This window comes from Hyalella azteca, unplaced genomic scaffold, assembly GCF_000764305.2.
Source record: "Hyalella azteca isolate HAZT.00-mixed unplaced genomic scaffold, Hazt_2.0.2 contig1962, whole genome shotgun sequence".
NCBI classification, from domain to species: Eukaryota; Metazoa; Arthropoda; class Malacostraca; order Amphipoda; family Hyalellidae; genus Hyalella; species Hyalella azteca.
The window spans coordinates 25,341-42,909 of NW_025932253.1; the positions used below are offsets into that span (position 1 = coordinate 25,341).

A 17,569-nucleotide genomic window follows, 5' to 3' on the forward strand; every position below is an offset into this window, starting at 1 on the left:
TAAACAAGCGTATTCAGCTGGTGCACTTTTAAATAAAAAACGTATCAATATCTCTGTATTTGTGGTTAACGATAGAATAATAAATTTTCTTGCCATGACTCAATAGTCGTCACGGTGCCCATTACTCGAGTTCAGTGCTACGGAAATTCACACCATCGGCCACGTTTGCGCTTAATCTCCTGGTAATGATATCATGTAATCGTTATATAACTTAGACATCGTTTGAAAAATTCAATGTTGTCGCTATTTCCGTATTTGTCTTTGGGGTAAATGAAATTTTTTCATGTCATATGATTTAACCTACAAACAACCTCCATCAATGAAGGGGTCGACCCATATTAAAACTTCCTTATAATTGTGGTAACAACCAGGCCTCAATATCCTGTGTCCTGCCGAGACATGCTAACTTCCATACCGGACCTGCGTATTCGGTATCACACTCGGACATTTCTGCATCAGGTACGACGCATGTGAAGTTCATCATATCGCACGGGTAATTTTCTTCTCATCGTTTGATGAATGCCCCCGCCATAATGCTAGGGGTGGAATTTAAGCTTTCAATTAGCAAGCTTTGGAAACTCATGTTCAAGTCCAGCATATTGAAGAAGCTGTGATGGACGAGCGTATCGTGCTAACTTCATGCGTGGTTGCTTCAGTTCTTCCTTCGAAGCAGCTTATTGCGGCACTCTGTACACTCTTTCTAATTTCAAGAACTAATGTTTGTTTATCGAATTATAGCTTCTGATTAATCTTTCTACTTTGAGATGAACGCAGCCAGTAATAATCGTGATGGTTCTTGGGCATTGTAATTTTTAGACGATGTATGCAAAAAGAAAATGCTATTTCAAACAAGTGATACTATTGCGGGCAGAATTCTTGTATCATTGTTTGCAACGGGTAAGTTTTTGAACGTATTACTCACTTGATTACTTAATTCACAAAAAAAAATTCATTCATGATTCTTGCGCCACTTACAAATAAAATTTACCGCAGCGGAAGTCTATTAATTTTTTAGAGCATTTCACTATCAATGTCGTCAAAGCACGAATTATTCATTAATTTTTGCGTTATCTATTCCAAATCATTGGTAAAGTTACAGATTATGAGGCACTGAGCAAAGTTGAGAGAATGAGTTATCGAAATATGCTCAATTATACATGCATAATTACATTAAAATTATTTTAATTATTCTCCGGATTTCAAGTCGGGTTGTTCATCAATCGGGTTGTTTTATATAGAATCGGAATATTTTTCTAGCTTCTTATATAAGTACATAAACAGATTAACGAGTTCTACCTCTAGGTTAAGTGTTGCATGCGCAAATATATTCAACAGCTGTTAGTTTTTGGAAGAGGTATAGTCATGGAATCAGATGTTAATTCTTATCAATTATTTTGCGCTAAACATCAATCAGCCTAGGAGAGTATTGACATACTATCCACTGTTTAGCGACTAAGTTTCCATAATAAATTGTTTATTACAAAAATTCGTTCCTGTCGGTGGTAATTGATATTCTTAAAAAAATAGTAAATGTAGAGCGGGATGAAATTGACTTGATTCCGATCAATAACGCGTGGATGAAAGTATAGGAGCTCACTCTGTACTAAATGCATTTTCCTAAAAATTTCACTCATAAATTATTAATTTTTACTTTCGTTCACTCTTCACCATCTGTCCATCACATCTTGAATTCAGACGCCGATTCAACTGCCGCCTCAATTTTTCCTCAATGTGGTGTGCTAAAAGTTCTATCGCTACGATGACTGCATTATAATTTACCTTTGATAAATTACTCATAATGAGTGTCTGGCACAGCTACTGCAAGCCCTGCTTGAAATGCACGATATAAAAACACTTTAATATATTCCTGTTCATGGATAGGGCAAGTTACCATAGGTTCAACCTGAGCCTGGCTGCAGACCTCCCACTTATAAATGAATCTTACAAAAATGCCGTTATCAGGAGTGGAGTCTCATTGCTTCGAGTTTACAGAAAACAATAATTGTTGTTTATTGGTAAATGCATTTTATTGAATTCCTGCCTGCATTGCAAGTTTTGCCATTAGCAACCGCTTTTTAATTTTACAAAATGCTTTTTAGTAATGGTACGCATTTAAAAGATAATAGTGCAAATGTCTGTAAGCAAGTGTTTGGGGGATGAGAGACAGCGTAAGGAAAATAGATCAGAAGAATTTAGCTCAATTAATACTGGACAAATTTACCTCAACGTCAGAAATTCGCACAACTTCTCGCCCACCGACGAATTAAGTAACCCGGCACGAATAATCACGACTCGGAATAATGAGTTCTCAGACAACCGTCCACACGTATGCAGGAGACTCGTGCTCAGACTCCTACATCTTTTACCGTCCGTGGTGAGGATCATCCTGAATGTGCACTGTAAAATTAGGTTTCAATCCCTCAATAACGAATTACTCAATGATAAAATGCTATAGTTGTAGAAGAAATAGGTATTAATTATTGCTGTATGGACAAAATTTTCAAGTTACAATGTATTATGTTTCGGATTTTGGTTTTTCTTTTTCAGTTTTCAATCACCTTAGCTCTGACCCCTAGCAAAGTGTGTTACATTTGTCAATGTACCTGTTGATCTTGCCGTGGAGGTAAGGAAAGAAACTTTGTGAGGAACCTTTGTGATTGTTTGAGTTTAGGACGTAAATCGTGTTGTAATGAATTCATTATTTTCGTGTGTCAATTTACATTTGTTTATTACTATTATATTAATTATTTTAGCTAGGTATTTCCAGAACGTTCTTCAGATCTCTTCAAGTAAGCCTCTAATTCTGAAGTTCTCGATTTATGAATTTTCAACTTGAATCTTGTGGATGAAATTGGAAGTGGATTGAAACGCGTGGTTAAGTCTAGGTTCTTAGGCTTTAGAGTGTTATGTTTGTTGTTTCGTGTTTCCATTTATTCTTCGTTAATTATATAAACTTTCAACTGTATATTCATTGAAAATCCCTGCTTTAGTAAAGTGATTGAAGAACGATCACGTGCTTTGTGTCTGGGAAACGTTAGTTCGTTAATTGATTGGAATGTCCCCAACATAGTGATTAAAAGCGTCAATGAAGAGGTGCCAGAGAACCTAGCTCGATCATCCCACAGCGGTAGAGTACCGTTCCAGTCACGCCCGCGCCTCGCCTGCACTCTCATCTCGTTACCCAGAACTGAATGATGGATGAGTAAGAGGCGGCACCCGCGCGGTATCCTAACTACCAAGCACGGCACCGTAATGACGGTTAATTTAAATCAAACTCATAGGCTTTATCCGTTAGGGAACGCCGGCGTTGCCTTCGCTTTCTTCCGCCGTAAGCCAAAAGGTTCTTCGTCAAATTCCAATTTAAACTCGGGTTTCGCGTAAAATCGATGCATTAACTTAATATGGTCGAAGGTTTATCAACTCTATCATGAGTTTCTAAGGTAGTGTAAGTTTCCAAGGTAGGCGGGTAAGGTGGCCACCATCAAGTATGGTAATGGCCATAATTTCTACTAACAATCTACAATCTATATACTGGAAGAACGTTAGTTTTGAATTAGAGAAAATTTTACCGAAAAGTTCTCTAACATAAAAATGACATAATTCATTAAGTCTGCAGTGAGATTGGAGGATTTAAAAGTTCTTAGGTTTTTACAATACTTCTCTTTAACTTCACTTCTTGTTTGTTTGTCTCTCAGCTACAAATCTTGTAATCAATATCCAGCCCATTTCTACCTGTCCAATAGACAGCATGAGACAATGCATGAATGCAATGCAAAAGGCGGAGACAATGCATGTATCAATTGACAGAATATATAATTTTAAGAATTAAAATTTTCTAATGTAAAAAAATTTAAAAAATAATTTTGTCTTCTACAAATCTTGTAATCGATATCGATATTCAACACACTTCCACCTGTCCAATCGATCTGAAATTTTGAATACTTGCGCAAAGTCGGAGACAATGCATGAATCAATGGACACAATAAATAATTTTGATATATAAATTTTTTCATATATTAATAATAAAAAGAATAATAATGAATTGTTTTTAATAAATGGAAATGAAATTTGAAATTCAATATAGATGTCTAACGTCAGAGACACTATATTCTTTAGAAGTGTTTTCTTTAAAAAGTAATTTTTAATCGCATATTTTATTTCTCACTCCATTCACCAAGTTTCACAGCCTATCGTTCTATTTTCGAGATTGCAGAGGTGGCATATGGAATTAATAATTTCTCTGAAATTTCACTAGTACTTGTCTCATAGATTTTTTAATAAATTTGTGTACAACGGTCTTGTTCTCATTAATTAGCTTTGCATTCGGTGTCAGAATTCACTGCGAGAGCGTATATATAATCTATCACGCATCCAATACCTATTCTTGGTGCATTACAAACTGCCCGCTTCGAATGATCTTGATTGTGTCGCTTATATGAGTACTGATATTCGAAGTACGCGCCTTTGAAGAAATTTTTTCCTAAAATTTGGTTAAATGATTTGATGCCATGCATGACAGCTGGAAGCTCCGCTGCCTGACACGCCGCGCTGCTCTTGGCGTATTCTCTAACATAATTGCCATGTTGCCATGTTGGATTATGCCGCATTGCATGTTGTTCATTTCATGGTGAACTAGCTTCACAATATTGAATGAATGATTTTATCACTTCTGTAAACCATCTGACCCTATTTTAATAATGACCGTTCTACCGTATATTGGGAATAATATTCCTATAATGCGCATGGTAATCCTTCTATACCTCGCTGTGAAGCTCAAAAATTTTCACCTGCTAGGAGCAGAGTAGGAAAACTACAAATCTTATCTTTATATGCGTATTCGATCAATGGCTCAATGGAAGGTCAGGATTATAGCTCATCTAACAATGCTCTATGGAGTAACGCAGGGGCGGCTCAGACGAATGACTGAAAAATATTCATGAATGACTGGAAAATATTTTTCATACTCTCGGGGATTTGATCAAACTAACTTTATTACACATCAAATTCCGCGCGATATGAATGCAGCAACAAACTGGATCCGGAAAAATATATGCTACTAAATTCATATAATTACTCTCTGGTCGAATGCTCTGAAATGCGATCAATGTGCTTTAAAACTACATTTCAATTCGCAGTAAATTTTAGTTTTACGATATATTACGAAGCCTAATGACATAAATAAGTACATCAGCGACATGCGGCAAAAAGAGCCAAGGAAAGCCAACCACATGCAGTGCAAACACTTGTGTCGTCAACGTTCTTGTGATCGCCACAGCATAGTCGGTATTTTTTGTTGTCTTATTTAGTTTTAGTCGATATCTATGTGTCTTATACGTATGCATTTTTCTCTAAATAATTGCAACCCATCTTATCAACTTGGAGAATATTTCTTGGATAAAAGTTATCGTTTATTCCTATATATGGAGCACAACCACGTCAGAACACTGCGTTCGACGAGAGCTCTTCCTGATATTGTTGACGGTGAGAAACCCTAAAGAGATTTACTCGAAGGAAGTCCCGTCCATTGTTTAAGCGCCTAGTGCAGCATTTATAGACGACAGAGATCGGGCAACGCTTCCTGAGCTATAAAGAACTTGAGGTGTCGTGTAGAGTCAGCATGATTGCATCAGTGGCTTACGGAACCTGATCAGAGAGAGAACATTTCGCTCTGTTTAATTACGGTTCATTAAGTTACTCACAAACATTCCCATTCTGGCCGACTGGTGATAGGAATTTCACGAAAACCACCATATGAACTGAAAAATATTTGTTCATACGCAGCATCTTGAATATTTCTCTGTTTTAAGAAAATTCAAGGAGAGGCAATCGGGCATAATATTGTTATCCATTCTGATGGCTAGCTGAAATAAAAAAATGGGCGCTTGTAATTCTAAATTTGCATCAGAATATAAGCATAGAGTCAGTTTGAATCATAAATGTTATTCATTCCCTTCACCAATTTTTCTACAGTTGACCTGTAGGATATTTGCTGTAAGAGAATGAGGCGCATCATCTCGTATCCTCAAGAAGGCAGGGCTATCATGCCGCTGCTTGTCGCTCGCTGTGCGTCCCGCGGCAGCTTGCAAAAAATGTCCGCGTTTGTTCAGTGGCGCTAACGGGCCTCACACGTCGTTAGTTACCCATTAGCTCTTTAGTGAGCAGCACCAGAACATAATTGTTTTATACAAACATTCAATTAGGAAAGCTGGCGTGCTCCACAATTTAGTGAAATTGAACAAGTACAATGGACCAGCAGCAAGCGAATCCTAATTTTGGCTTGTTTGTAGCCCTACATGCGCAAGGACTTGGTCACGACGTCTGTGCGGATCTTTTTATACTCTGAATTTACTGAATTTCATATAAAAATTTGGTGATTTATAGCCTAGTCTTTGAACAAAACATGGAAATTTATACAAATATTGCAGACTAGACATTAAATTATTTATTTGTAAGTTTATTGATGAATGTTTCAGTAATAGTTTTATTCAATTGTTTTTCTTGCGTCAATATTTTAGAGGCATCATTCCCATAAAAATCCTTAAACCAACATTCAAGTCCAATTCTTGACAGACCCATACTGAAATTATAATTTTTGTCATAATGATGCCCCCGCTTTTCACAGATCAACCCACACGAACATTTCTGACTCGGTTCACTGTGTTTACCACATTATAGGCGGTAGTTACTTCTATCATAATAAATGCTAATAATTATGAGAGGTTAATAGGCCCATTCAACGCGTCACTTCCCAGGAACACATAAGAAGGAAGATAATCACATGGAGAGATTCTATTGCGCTGCAACCGAGATGGTTGATCCTCTCTCTGTCCGACTGTCCGCAAGTTCAGAACTTTTGAACTAATGGCGCGCGAACTCGTACAATCGCAAGTTAAGATCTTGTGCGGTGCGTTAAATTTTGTTTTATTTTGTATTTTGCATCATGTCTTCACGTTAATTTCGTAAACGTAAGCCACTGCCAAAAAATTCAAAGTTTTGTCTTGTTATGAACTGAACACTTGAATTGGATGAGCCGCCAAAAAATCACTCAGATATATAATTTGAGATTTGTAGATACACGCAAACTCTAAAAAACTTGCCCGTGCAAGTTAGGTTATTGATATTGACAAACAACAAAACCTGTTTTTTTTTGCCAAATATAACTTGAACTTTGAAGGACGTATGTTACGTGTTTACGTATTGATCAAATTAGAGTAGAACTACTATGCTGTCAATAGTAGGTCATGTAAGGCCAGCAAGCCTTTATACTTCAGTTGTATACCAGATTCCACCAAATACAATTCCCCAAACCTATAGTCTCGTCTCTGCCCATCTTCCTCCTTATATAGAGCTAGCCTGGACTTAGTCATACGACTAGCAAACGTAACAGCGTATCTCTTAGTAGTTTATATAGATTTATTGTTTTACATGCACCAACGTAAACTTCAATTAATAAATGCTGACTAAAGTAACATCAATATTTTCCAGTTGAGTTGAAGTGCAGTCGAAGGAATGGGTTCACTGTGCGCGTATGCATAATGAGTTAACGGATGAAAACTATATAATACTTTTATTGTGGTGCGAATATTCGAACTCATAAGTATACGTTTAGCTTAGGTTTTGATGTATCAAAATGTACTATTGGCTATACGGTATCAATTATTCAAATCATTTAAATGTTCCGTTAAATCTTCAACGCAGTTTGTCTCAGAGATAATTATCTTTTGCCTTCATTATAAGTTTCGAATAGTTGCAAGTTGTTAACAGTAAACACACAGCACAGGAGCAGCGACCAACAGAGAAGCAGTTCTGGTTTCGTGTGCCAGACTTTGAGATTCAATTGATTATTGATTCAATTTTATATCTTGCTTCGTGCTACTCAAAGCAGGGCGAAATTAACATCTAAATGTAACATTATATTTTTGAGGTACAATAAGGGGTTTCTTAAGCTGTTTGTGAAGATTGGGTTTCTTCTAAATGATGAAATTTTAGATAATTCTCAGTTCATTATACAAGTACAGAAATAACATGCTAGTTTGAATATCAAATTTCAACAGAATTAAAAAAAAAGAAGATGGCAGATAAATTGACTATACAAGAAAACGTTTCGGAGTACAATTAACTTGGAATCCCAAATTCACAGGTAAACATTGAAACCTGAATTAACAAATAATAAATGAATCAACTTAAAATACACTGAAGAAGACTGGCCTACCTATTTAAAATCCTATGAGGATAAGAACTGAGTGCGGCTTTTAAGCAAGGCTTTTATTTGAAAATATGTAATGTTCTAAAATTCGTAAATCGAAAAAACCGTTACAGAAGCTAAAAATTTTGACGTCGCTCTCGAACACAGGTACACCGTACGAACTGCTCAGCATGAACTAATACTGCTGAATGATGGGGCAACACAACTGTATTTGTTGACTAGGAAATCGCTCTGTTTCGTGTTGCAACGAGCGCCCCATTGATGTGCGACGTCAGTTACACCGTTGATATTCACTATAATGTTGTAGTTGTGATAGTGACTCAACCGATGCATCGATCAGGGCGTCGATGTTGAGCGATTCAGTATTAGGGATCTTAGGTATAGAATACTCATCCCATGATTCTTTCCAATTTTAGATATAATTCTGCTTGCATCACTCAAGTCTTCGGAGCTTTATCCTGCTCCTACCTGGAGGTAGTGGTTTGATTTTTTTTGCCGTACTCCAGCCGATTTCTAGTTTTATTCTATTTTTATTATTATTATTAATTTGCTGGATATAAAGCATTACGAAGTAACTAAAATATACTACGAATTAGATTCTCACAATGATGAAAAATTGAAATTCATAAACTTTTTCTTGTATTTTGTTAAATATATCGCTTTCCTACATCATGGTGGGACATTTTATTCAAATTTACCATCAGAATTTTGGTTAAGCGAAAAATTTGACCTTAATCATATTTCTCGGGATCTTTCGTTGCTTCAATTGTTCGGTGGAGTCCATATACAAACTTTTATGTTGAGAAAAAAACCGGGAAAGAGATAGATAATCATCGTGTCTATTAAAAAAAATAAACTCACTGCTCGCACAAAATTCCTTTGGATCGCTTTCAAAGTTGTCAAGTGAATACATGTCTGATTTCCCATCTTTGAATTTTCATGAAATAAGTTTCAATGTAATGCACGTATTTTAAAATTATCTCGAATACCAGAGCAAAGCCACAAGAAAGCTATTTGGCCGGAAAATAGATGTGGTATACTTGTTAGTGTTTCGTTACATCATGAAAAACTGTAGTTAATTTTTTAATGCTTCGCTGCCTCTCAAAAAATTGTTGATTTAATTGTGTTTTATTACCTCACAAAGAATCTGTGGTTCACTTAAATGTTTCTCGTTAGAAAATGGAAGGATCTTTGATATTCTTAATATTGCGTATCGTCCTGCTAGTTCTCGTATAACTTGGATTATTTTTTTCTGTAAATTATTACAAATAAAGTAGAACGACTTTAATGAAGAAAGCTTCGTACCTTCCTGCCTGGTGAACGACGAAACAAAAATTACAAATTGTTCAGATGAAAGCGATGATATACATAAATTATATATTTTGTTGGTTTGAAGTTCTTGGCAGTTATAAAATACAATTAAAAAACATTGGAGAAAGTAAAAGGGGAAGCATCGGCCTTATCGTTGGAGGCCATAATGAACACCAACCACAAATAAACTGATATCTTTTTATATTACGTACCCAATCGGGTATCAGGTGATCATGTTTATGTATATTATTTAAATGCCACTGTAATTTTACTCGATCGCGATCAGAAGCTACGTACAGATGCGCAGCTCTTCCCTGAAGGAAGCTACGTCATGCGAAGCTTGGTCCGCCCCCCGCGTCAAGTGCAAGCCCTCCGACCAGCGTGTTTGATGGCTGGTAATTATTCTCCTATACATCGAGCGCTGCAATCATCTTCACCGTCTTATATGCGTAACGCGTCTACCTTTATGGTAGGATTAAGCGAGAAATCCTTCAGTTAGCCGTTAAACATGCGTGCAGGAGCTGGTGCATGATTTTATCTAATGTCTTCAAAATCGGTATTATGGGGATTTGCAAGATGAATTCTTGATGAGGTATTATGTGGCTTGCAACAGACGATTAAAAAAATATGTATATATCTAATTAACGCACGTACGTATATTGTCCTACGACTGATTTACCACAATCAGACCTTTATCTCGAGCAATCTTTATTGTAAATTTGCTCAAATGCAGATTCATTTATGAAGAATGAATAAAATTCATTTTCCCCAATTAGTCCAACATACTGTTATTCCTAGAGGCAATCTGATACGCATATCATATATAATATATTGACCTTCATCAACTATTAATTCCAGATATTCATATATAGATAAAATTAATTTACAAGCATTGGAGAAAGGCAATTATAACGGGAAATATGGGGAAATCAATACACTACTAATTTGAATATATATTTTTTCTTTGGATCTGACAACGTTTGCTTCGATTGGTCCTCTTAAACTACCAGATTACTCGTAAAAATTAGATTTCCTCGCATAGTATAATGAATGAAAAGAGCCCTAATCTAGAAAAGCTAAAATACATGTATTATCTGAACTTATGAGTATGAAATTTGTTGACAAGTTTTTTTTCAAAATGAATCACCGTCATACAACCTTTTTGGATGCAACGCATAATAAATGGATGAAAGCTAAAAAATTGTCTGACGGACGTGTGACGAATGTGATGCATTAAACAGTGGAATGAGAAAATTCCTTTTGCAAAAGTTAAAATACGGACCATGGATGCCAGTTTGAGCAAATGAACATGTCCCCGTTTTGTAAAGACTATGGACATTATCATTGGGGAAATGTAGATACAACATGTAATATAAATTACCAGTTTCTTCCGAATCCGCTAGAGATAAAACAATGCCACAGATTGACCAGAATGCTTGTTTGGGTATTGATAATAATATTATTGTTTGGCTAGCCAAGTATTATTTTTTAACGTTATGACGTAGTCTAGTCTTCTGCAGTATTTGTCAACAAAAAATATGAGTCATCCACTACACAATACAAATTCTGACTTTCGATCATTGAACCTGTTGATGGAAAATATACTTTATATCCAGCTATTGAAATTATTAACCGGTAAAAGACATAATTTGGTAATCAAAAATTCTATTCTAATCTTCAATCTAATACCTTAATTTCCAGTTCTTTCAGACTGCCTGAAACCGTGCTGTTTCCAAACTAAAGAACTTCCATACTTCAGGTACTTGATATCAAATACGAGTAGTGATTGTTTATTGGAAACAAGTCAATCCACGTTTCTTGGACAGTGAAGGCCGTTTCCGCAGCTTAGAACAGCATAATTTTCAAGAAGCTCTGAAGGAAGAGAGACGTCAAAAGTTAAATTCAGGCTTTAAAACATTCAAAGGATCACTTATGAGACATTAAAAGTCTAATCATTTAAAATGCGAGAAACATACGAACATACACACAATTTACTAAATGTCCGTCATGCATGGTTACATTGCAATTATAATGCGAATGTAGGCATTGCGTTAATTGTTGTGCACTTGAGAAGCCAAATTTATAGTTATAGCGATTAATGTGCCATCAGTTAAAAAAGAAATAAACCAAAAATTTCCATTGCGTCTTGGCATTGAAAGGCGATATATCGATTTGATTGGGCATTACGAATTTTGCACATATATCAATTTTATTTATGTCAACAATAAACAATTATTACCTCCTGTGAATGCTGGAACTTCCGCAGTCTTGCCAATCTCTCGGCAATTAAAAGTTCAATGAGACTTTCAATCATTCAGTTCATTAAACTTTAATCATGCTACCATCATGCTAATGGCAGCTCATACCACACAGCATTTCCAGTGGTGAAATAAAATTATTAATCAAGTTTAGTGAAGGCACGAGCTGACCGAAAAGAAATGCAACAATTGTTTTGTGCCTGGATTTTTACAAATGTTTTACCAATAATTATCAGATGCTGGGCTTGGATCGCTGGCTTTATCATATATATTTTATGACCAAGCATTAAAACATGTCCCTGCATCCTCTTGTATAACATTTGGATTCATGGGCACTACTTACTTGATCAGATTATTTGAGAATCAGGACTCATGTGCCCAGCAGAACAACGTCTTCGCTTCTAGTGCAGCAGATCGGAGAGAGCGTTGATGTACGTCTGTGCCATCTGAAGAGTCTCAAACTTGGACAGCTTCTGGTCTCCAGTGAGGGCCGGCACCACCTCCCTCAGTCTGTCAAAGGCTTCGTTGAGGCCAGTCATTCTCCTTCTTTCGCGGGCGTTGGCGGCCAAACGACGTTTCTTCAATACCTCGCGGCTGGTGAGTTTGTTTCCTTGCCTCTTGCACGCTGCAGACGAAGATAATGAGGAGCAATGAGCTCCAGTGCCATAAAATTTCAACTTGGGTGCAATTTTTTTCGTTTCTGTTTCAACGATGGAGTTGCGGTTATAGTTTTTGGGTTTCAGTAGGTGCTTTTCAGCGGAGTTGATTGGGTCTGTTCGCGATATATGAGTTTCTTCTGAAGTCCCAAAGCACCAAGAAGACGGGCACAGAGGAGAAGAAGACGGTGAGCCATTAGACGAACACGGACTAAGCGAAGATCTGGTGCTTGGTCTGAACAGTGATGGCAGTCCTGGACTTCCTAGTGACTGGGCTGAATTTTGGCTGATGTGAAATGAAGATTCAAAAGTATAAGGAGAGAGCTCACTGAAAAAATATCGACTTGCTGCTGGCGGACTACCTTCAGAATATATTCTAGACAAAATCCTAGGTTCAATTTCGTTATGCGTGTAAGGCGTTTCTGGCATCGATTTCAGTACATTTTGATTTAGTTCTTCCGTGTATGAATTTGAATCTTGGATGTTCTGTTCAAGTGATAACTTTCGATTGTCTTTAGTTTTATAATAATCATTAAAGCTGCGTTTCTCAGTCTTGGAGATATGATTGTTGAAAAATGTTCTGTGAACTAAATCTTCTAAAGTAAAGTGCTGATTTTGTGGGTTTCCAACTGCACTGGAAGAGACTACGTTCCGCACGAACCTGGCCCGCTGAGAGTCACTGGAAGCCACACACACAGACACAGCCATAACTGCGGCCGCAAAGTTGCCACTGTTGCGGTCGTTCACAAATGCCCAGCTTATATCCTGACCACCGGGCAACCGCAGCCAGCACTAGCCAACAGCAGAAGCTCGTCCCAGGATAATTGAGTCACGTGGTCATTCTTCCAGCCAATAGGGAGCAGCGAAAAGACGAGTGTACACCACCGCTGGCCATGACTTTAATTTTTGTGTGTAGGTATTACTGTTGGGCACGAGACCAAAAAATGGATTTTTTTATGAACGGATTGGGTAGTCAAGCGCAAGAAAAAGGCACCTAAAAATAGAATGTGCTAGGGGCAGCACCGAATGATGGAGTAGCGGTTAGCAGCCATTATCATAATTTGATAGTTTTCAGCTGCGATATGACCTTAAATTTTAATGAATATTCCTCATGAAGAAGAATCTATTGTTTTGTTGGACTATTCAAAATTCATGGACTCCTATTTAGTTTCATTCGCTGTTCCCTCTTTTATTATCTTAAATTTTCAATTCAAAAATCCGATCGAAATAAACATGTGATTAATTGGTCCAAATTAAAATTTTTAATGACTAATGAAATTTGTCAGCAGTATTATTTCCCCACAATTCTTTATAAAATTGACTTTCTTTTATCATCTTTCATGAGTTAGATTCAGTGTACTTCTTTACTTTACGTCACATTACTTTACCTTACTTTACTTATCAACGGTAAATAATAGGATCGTTCATTGACTTAATTAAATAACCAAAAACATGGTATAGAGAGCCCACATGCCAAGCACATAGCCTATGCCTGATTTTTAAGGTACCAACTACTCACCTACTCGTACCATTACGAGCATAATGTTATAAGGCAAGCGTTGATGTCAAAAATAAAAAAAAATTCTTAATCGAACGCAAAAATTTCAAGTTTGTGCGTGCTTCAGTTTTTTTGCGTTAGCCAAAACTGGATGAACATTTTTTTATACTTTTTTACAGAGATTTATTTAAGAATAGCTATATTTATAGGGTATTATTCGCGTTGAACTGGACAATAATAAGGCATGCAGAGACCCCCATTGACTCATTGAGGGATCCCTTGCAGCGTGGTGGTACCTTCATTACGAGAAATAGGCGATGAGATGGCTGAGGATACATTGCCAATCATTTTTTCAGCATTTACTTGTTTTATTTCCTTTCACTCATTTGACTCTCATGAAAAAATTCTAAATGTTTTACATTATTTAAAATCTATCTTCTCATTTAATTTCCAAGCCACGACATTGAGAGGCACATCTCTCGATTGGTCAAGAAAATATCTAGCGGCTCTAGAAGCGATTTTTTCTTATTTATCCATTGTTTGATTTACATATTGTCAACGCTGGGGGAAAAGGGTGTGGGAGGGGTGTAGAAATAAATAAATCATAAAAACAAAAAAGGGTCTCTATAGTTGCTAGATATTTTTATTGCGAATTGAATGATTTGTCTCTCGATGTTTCAGCTCGTAAATCGAATAAGATGACAGACTTATAGAAGTCTCTCTCTTTTTCCCGTTTTCTACGCATTTCACGTCTTCCTTCATTTTCTAAAAAATACGAACGAAAAGATCTTGTATTAGTGTTTTCCATATATGAACGAAGTTTCAGAAATATCGGTCAGTAAATACCATATTTTTTACCAAAGCCGCTCCCTTCTAATTTGTATCGCATCACGTTCGCCTAGCTGTGTTGTGATATTCTCTAATTTTTGTAACCATTCAAGATTTTATACTACTGTGTGTAACGGCGCTACTACTACTGTGTGTAACGGCGCTACTACTACTGTGTGTAACGGCGCTACTACTACTCTGTGTAACAGCACTACTACTACTGTGTGTAACGGCGTTACCACTTCACAGAGAAGTAACGGCGCTACTACTTCTGCGTGTAACGGCGCTACTCTGCCCGTTCAAGCTTCACTTGAACGGGCAGGTGCTGAGAAGCGGCCATGAACGTCCGTGAGGTTTCTGCCCACTGCCTTCCGTCTGAAACTTGAAGTGCAGTCTCTGGGCAACTTGCAGGCGCAGTAGGCTTGGCCAAACCCATTCTTAACATGCTCGCATGAGACTATAAAGTCGACAAGACAATTCAGACAAGTCGGTCGCTGATTGCGATCGAGTGGCCAAACAGACCCAGATTAACCTTAAGCCAACTATAGCGAGTCTGTCGCAGAGTGTGAAACATTACTTAAATTTTGTTTTGGCACTGACCAATAAACAAAATATTCTACTAAGCGATAGTTTTGGGCAGCTTTCTTGACACGAAATACTTTCTGGGCTCGAAAAACGATCGAGGCATCGGAAAATCAGAGTGAAACAATATTGAGGGAGATAAAGACATATGACATAAAGTTATTCCATGAAAAAGTTAAAGAAACTGATTTTGTATGGAGTCCTTACCTCAACTGTAATTAATGTTTTACTGAGAAAACAGAAAATAAGTTCTACTCGTACGCAAGGCTTCAACTAAAATTTGTTCTTAGAACTGCTCTTGACCGTGTATTCTTAGAACTGCTCTTGACCGTGTAATAACCGAGTTAAAGACAGTGACGCATTGACAAAATTTCGTCCTGCAATAAGCAACAGTTTATCAACACAGTCAGGACTGGTCGGCCCATCACGGAGCGGGACAGTAATGGGACAATCGTTGAGGGGCGTCCCTGACCGCCCGCAGTCTTTTGGTGTCCCGGGCATCAAAACACAAATTATTTTTTTGTCTGATGAATGCTATAAATTGCCGTGGTTTAAGCGGCACTGTGTCCGCGCTAAACCTACACAACATTTGAACACTTACGTAAATTTATATGGCATTTAGCAAACGCGAAAATAATTCATTAGGTACTGCGAACAAGTAGGGAAAAAATTAGCGAGAACGAACTATCTAAAACTGACATGATAACTGCTCTTTCGTGCTTTACTTTGATTGAAACGTTTTGGTGATAATACAGTAAAGCATGGGAGGAAGTTAGACTGTTTAATTTATTTTAAAATCGATAAATGCTTGCAATACATATCGATGAAACCAAAACGTCATATGACATCACCAGGGCTTAGAAAACCAGATATTCATTTCTAAAAAGAATGAAGTCAACTATGGGGTCAAGTCAGCGGTTTGGAAAGGGAAAACATAGATTCCAGGGGATTAAATGTTGCCATAACAATGAAACATAAAGTTTATTCGAGGGAGGTAAAAAGTACCCTATTAGCGAACCACAAGTCTTACTGGATGTGTTGAAAAAACACCTTAACTTTGATCCACTAACTCGAGAAAAAAAACTGGGCGCAAGAAGAACTGACTAATTAAACATGAGACTAAGTTTGAGTTAAGATATAACTCCGCTAATCTACTTAAATTTAGTGATGATTTAGCAGGGAGGAAAAATGTTCATCTCTAGACACTAAGATATGCGACAGCTATGGATTAAAAAATTATAAAAATTTTTGATCAGATGGAGAATTACCACGATTATACCTGCATTTGAATCAATACACCATGGTATTACCATGCGTAAGAATAAATACTTGAACGCAATACCACGAATAAACGCAATACCATGCGTTTGGATAAATACTTACTGCAAAGCTATCAATTATAAAAATTATGGAATCATCCGGCTTAATGTAAAACAAGAAAACTTGCGAAACATAACGTTAATGTTTCGTCAGAACGCAACACAAATATACAAGCTGGAACAGCATAAAATTTTATCATCACTTATATTATTTCAAATATCAAAATATTTTTGCTCAGGATTCTAATAAGAACTGAATCCTGGAAAAATGTGAGAGGAACATTTCATTCGAGAAATCATGTTGAAATTTTTCAGTAGTGTCATATTTCGGCCACAAATTTTCCACTCAATAACGAATGTAAATTCTTTTATTTCAAATATTCACAAGTTTATGAATTTCCGCACTCTAGACTTTATACGCCATTATTCTCTATTCATTAGAATATTTGTGTAAGATATATGTCAACCATTAAATATCGTCCATTAAATATCGTCCATTAAATATCAACCATCAAATATCAACCATTATATAAACCATTAAATATCAACCAATAAATATAGATTTTCCGATTAAGCTTAGCCGAAGTGTTGGTGATTCTTTTATGGCATCATTAGTTTCAAATGATGTTCAGTTTAATATAAAGGAGGCTTGTTGCGGGAACCGTTATGTAGCTTCGACCGGGAATGTTACACACCAGGGCAGGTACTTTCAAATATTGCCAAGTGGACGTAACTTCTTGAACTTAAGCTCAAGAAGATACGCCGAGCGTACGATCAGCGGATTTTGGCACCTTCAAAACTTCCGTACGACCACTTAGCTAAAGGCGTACTTTCAAAACACTCCGGCTCTCAGCCAATCAGCGTGCTGGGTTTTGTTTACTTTTTTAAGTCGGATTACGCGGAGCATCAAT

General features: G+C 36.9%; 1 protein-coding gene across 1 annotated transcript; it reads right to left on the reverse strand.

The window, feature by feature from the left end:
* Positions 1-12,176: 12,176 nt before the first annotated feature.
* LOC108671033 (twist-related protein 2-like) lies at positions 12,177-13,139 on the reverse strand. The gene is made up of 2 exons (XM_018158516.1): positions 13,093-13,139; positions 12,177-12,717 (listed from the first exon to the last, which is right to left on the reverse strand). The coding sequence occupies exons 1-2, from the start codon at positions 13,137-13,139 to the stop codon at positions 12,177-12,179; spliced, it is 588 nt and encodes a 195-aa protein (XP_018014005.1).
* Between the last annotated feature and the right edge of the window lie 4,430 nt (positions 13,140-17,569).

Coding starts and splice junctions, on each gene's coding strand:
- LOC108671033 (XM_018158516.1), bottom strand. CDS start 13,139: ATGGCTGTGTCTGTGTGTGTGGCTTCCAGTGACTCTCAGCGGGCCAG. Junction 12,718..13,092: donor AGTGACTCTCAGCGGGCCAG/GTTCGTGCGGAA, acceptor ATTTCACATCAG/CCAAAATTCAGCCCAGTCAC.